This window comes from Poecilia reticulata, unplaced genomic scaffold (genome assembly GCF_000633615.1).
Source record: "Poecilia reticulata strain Guanapo unplaced genomic scaffold, Guppy_female_1.0+MT scaffold_236, whole genome shotgun sequence".
NCBI classification, from domain to species: Eukaryota; Metazoa; Chordata; class Actinopteri; order Cyprinodontiformes; family Poeciliidae; genus Poecilia; species Poecilia reticulata.
The window spans coordinates 213,480-215,597 of record NW_007615028.1 but is presented as its reverse complement, the minus strand read 5'-3'; the positions used below and the strand labels follow the sequence as shown (position 1 = coordinate 215,597).

Below are 2,118 nucleotides of genomic sequence, written 5' to 3'. Positions count from 1 at the left end.
TTGCTCAGTCTGATGGCTAAAGCAACACGTTGCTCAGTCTGATGGCTAAAGCAACGCGTTGCTCAGTCTGATGGCTAAAGCAACAAAGCTAAAAAGCTTTTCATGTTGAGATGACTAGTCAATAATTTAGTTTTCAATAAACCAGTATCTGGTTTATAAATTGTCTGCATCATTGATGGTTCTGCGTTTTTGTTTCTCTTTGATTTTGACATGTTAATATAAATTAATTAAACTTTATTTTGCCTAAAACTGTCTCAGTGCTGCCCTCTTTAGGTCAAACGGTGCAGCAGCGCCTACATTCTTCTATTGGTTTAAAATGGCTTTTCACCACCCACTTTGCTACTAAACCACTCAGACACGCCCCCTGGTGGTGGGCAGGAGGAACCGGTCTGCTCAGCCACAGCAGGGCTGCAGCTGATGGTTCTGTTGTTATAAAATGATGAAATTAGCAGCAGACATGATCAGATGCTTTATTAAGATTCAGATACGATCAGATTGATGGGATCATTTCTCCCACTGAGCATGCTCAGAAACACTGCAGCCTAGTTAAAGCACAGGAACTCTTCGCAGCCAGCATTGTTGAGGTTTTTCTCGATGACCTCTACGCCAGCGTTCATGTAGGGCTCCACCGCGTTGGGGTCAAGGAGCAGGGACACCATCTTGATGGGCGCTTTGCTGCACTCCTCGGTCTTGAGCCACAGGTACACCGGGGTTTCTTTGGTTCCCTGGTTCAGGTCCAGCTCCACCTGCTGGTAGTTCTGGTTCTGGAAACTCTCCTCAGACTCCCCGTCAGTGGAGACCTGCAGGTCTCTGACGGCCTTCTGGCTGTCGGCGGTCCGCCGGTACCAGAGGAAGACGAAAGCCCCGCCTGCGTCTCTGTTGGTGTCTTCGTCCATTCGGGTGTAGCCTTGGCGGAACAGGCTGGAGTCCAGAGATGTGTCGGCGGTGGCGGTGATGTCGCTGATGTAGGTCTGCCTCTCCCTCTTCATCCACAGGTAGATCCACTTCCCTCTGGCCCGGCGGTTCAGGTCGCAGGCTGACCGCTCCCACAGCGGCTGGACCTTCATGGCGTCGCTCTGGGCATCGGTGGAGACGTCCAGTTCCACCACCGGGACGTCGTAATCAGTGCAGCCTTTGAAGAACCACAGGTAGATGGCGCTGCCGCTGTTTCCTTTGTTGAGGTTTTTGTCCACCTTGTGGTACCCTTCGGTGACCAGGCCTTCTCTCATCTCATCGGTGAAGGAGAACTGGATCCTGGTGATGGCGGGACACTCACTGGTTTTGTACCAGAGGTATACTGGGTTTCCTCCAGTGTCGGAGTTCAGATCCACGTGGATCTGAGTGAAGCCAAGTTTCCGTAGCTGTTTCTCCTCGGCATGGTTCACAGAAACGTCGATGTCGGTGATGTGCTGTGGCATCTTCAGCTGCTGCATCAAGAGAAACCCAGAATGAGAAACAGGAAACCTCCGACAGATTCAATCATCGCTACAGGGAACCAACGTCTGCTCCACAGAGACGGTGTAGCACGTCCACACCGTCCTAACGCTGTGGACGGAAAACCAGATGGTTTGAATCTGGATGAAACTCAGAACCAAAAAAAATCATTTCCAGGTTATAAACTCATGTCATAGAAAATCAGATCAAATGGGAACCAGTTTGGTTCTGAATTCATCCCGTCAAGCTGACAGGACAGTTAAAGCTACTTACGTGTCTCCAGAGCTCTGATGCCTCCAGCTCATCCATCTGGGTTTAAATCCTCGGAGCAGAGCCAAAGGAAACCTGCTGACGGCAGGCTAAATGTTTTCAGAAAATCCCCAATTCCTCTTCTTGGTTTCTGGAAGGTCCAAACTGGACGGTTTTAATGCTGATGAAGCATTTTTATGCCCACAGGTCTGTGGAACCTGTGGGCATAAAAAGTTCCCAGAACCCGGAGGAACTCTGCAGCACAGCGACAGCCAGGGCCTCAGACACACAGTTGGGAAGCACATTTTACCCCAACCCCGAGGAACACCGGCCTCCGACCCCACAGGAACGTCGCCCCCAGAGGAACGTCGCCCCCAGAGGAACGTCGCCCCCACAGGAACGTCGACCCCAGAGGAACATCGACCCCACAGGAAC

At 51.2% G+C, this 2,118-nt stretch overlaps 1 protein-coding gene across 2 annotated transcripts; it reads right to left on the bottom strand.

Moving 5' to 3' along the window:
• Window positions 1-454: 454 nt before the first annotated feature.
• LOC103460388 (uncharacterized) lies at window positions 455-1,987 on the bottom strand. Of its 2 annotated transcripts, none has more exons than XM_008402536.2 (2): window positions 1,708-1,987; window positions 455-1,427 (listed from the first exon to the last, which is right to left on the bottom strand). In XM_008402536.2, exons 1-2 carry the CDS (start codon window positions 1,741-1,743, stop codon window positions 543-545), a joined length of 921 nt encoding a protein of 306 aa, XP_008400758.1. In that variant the 5' UTR covers window positions 1,744-1,987; the 3' UTR covers window positions 455-542. The 2 variants fall into 2 exon arrangements, with proteins under 2 accessions (XP_008400758.1, XP_008400759.1); XM_008402537.2 differs by having other exon boundaries at window positions 455-1,424.
• Window positions 1,988-2,118: the final 131 nt, after the last annotated feature.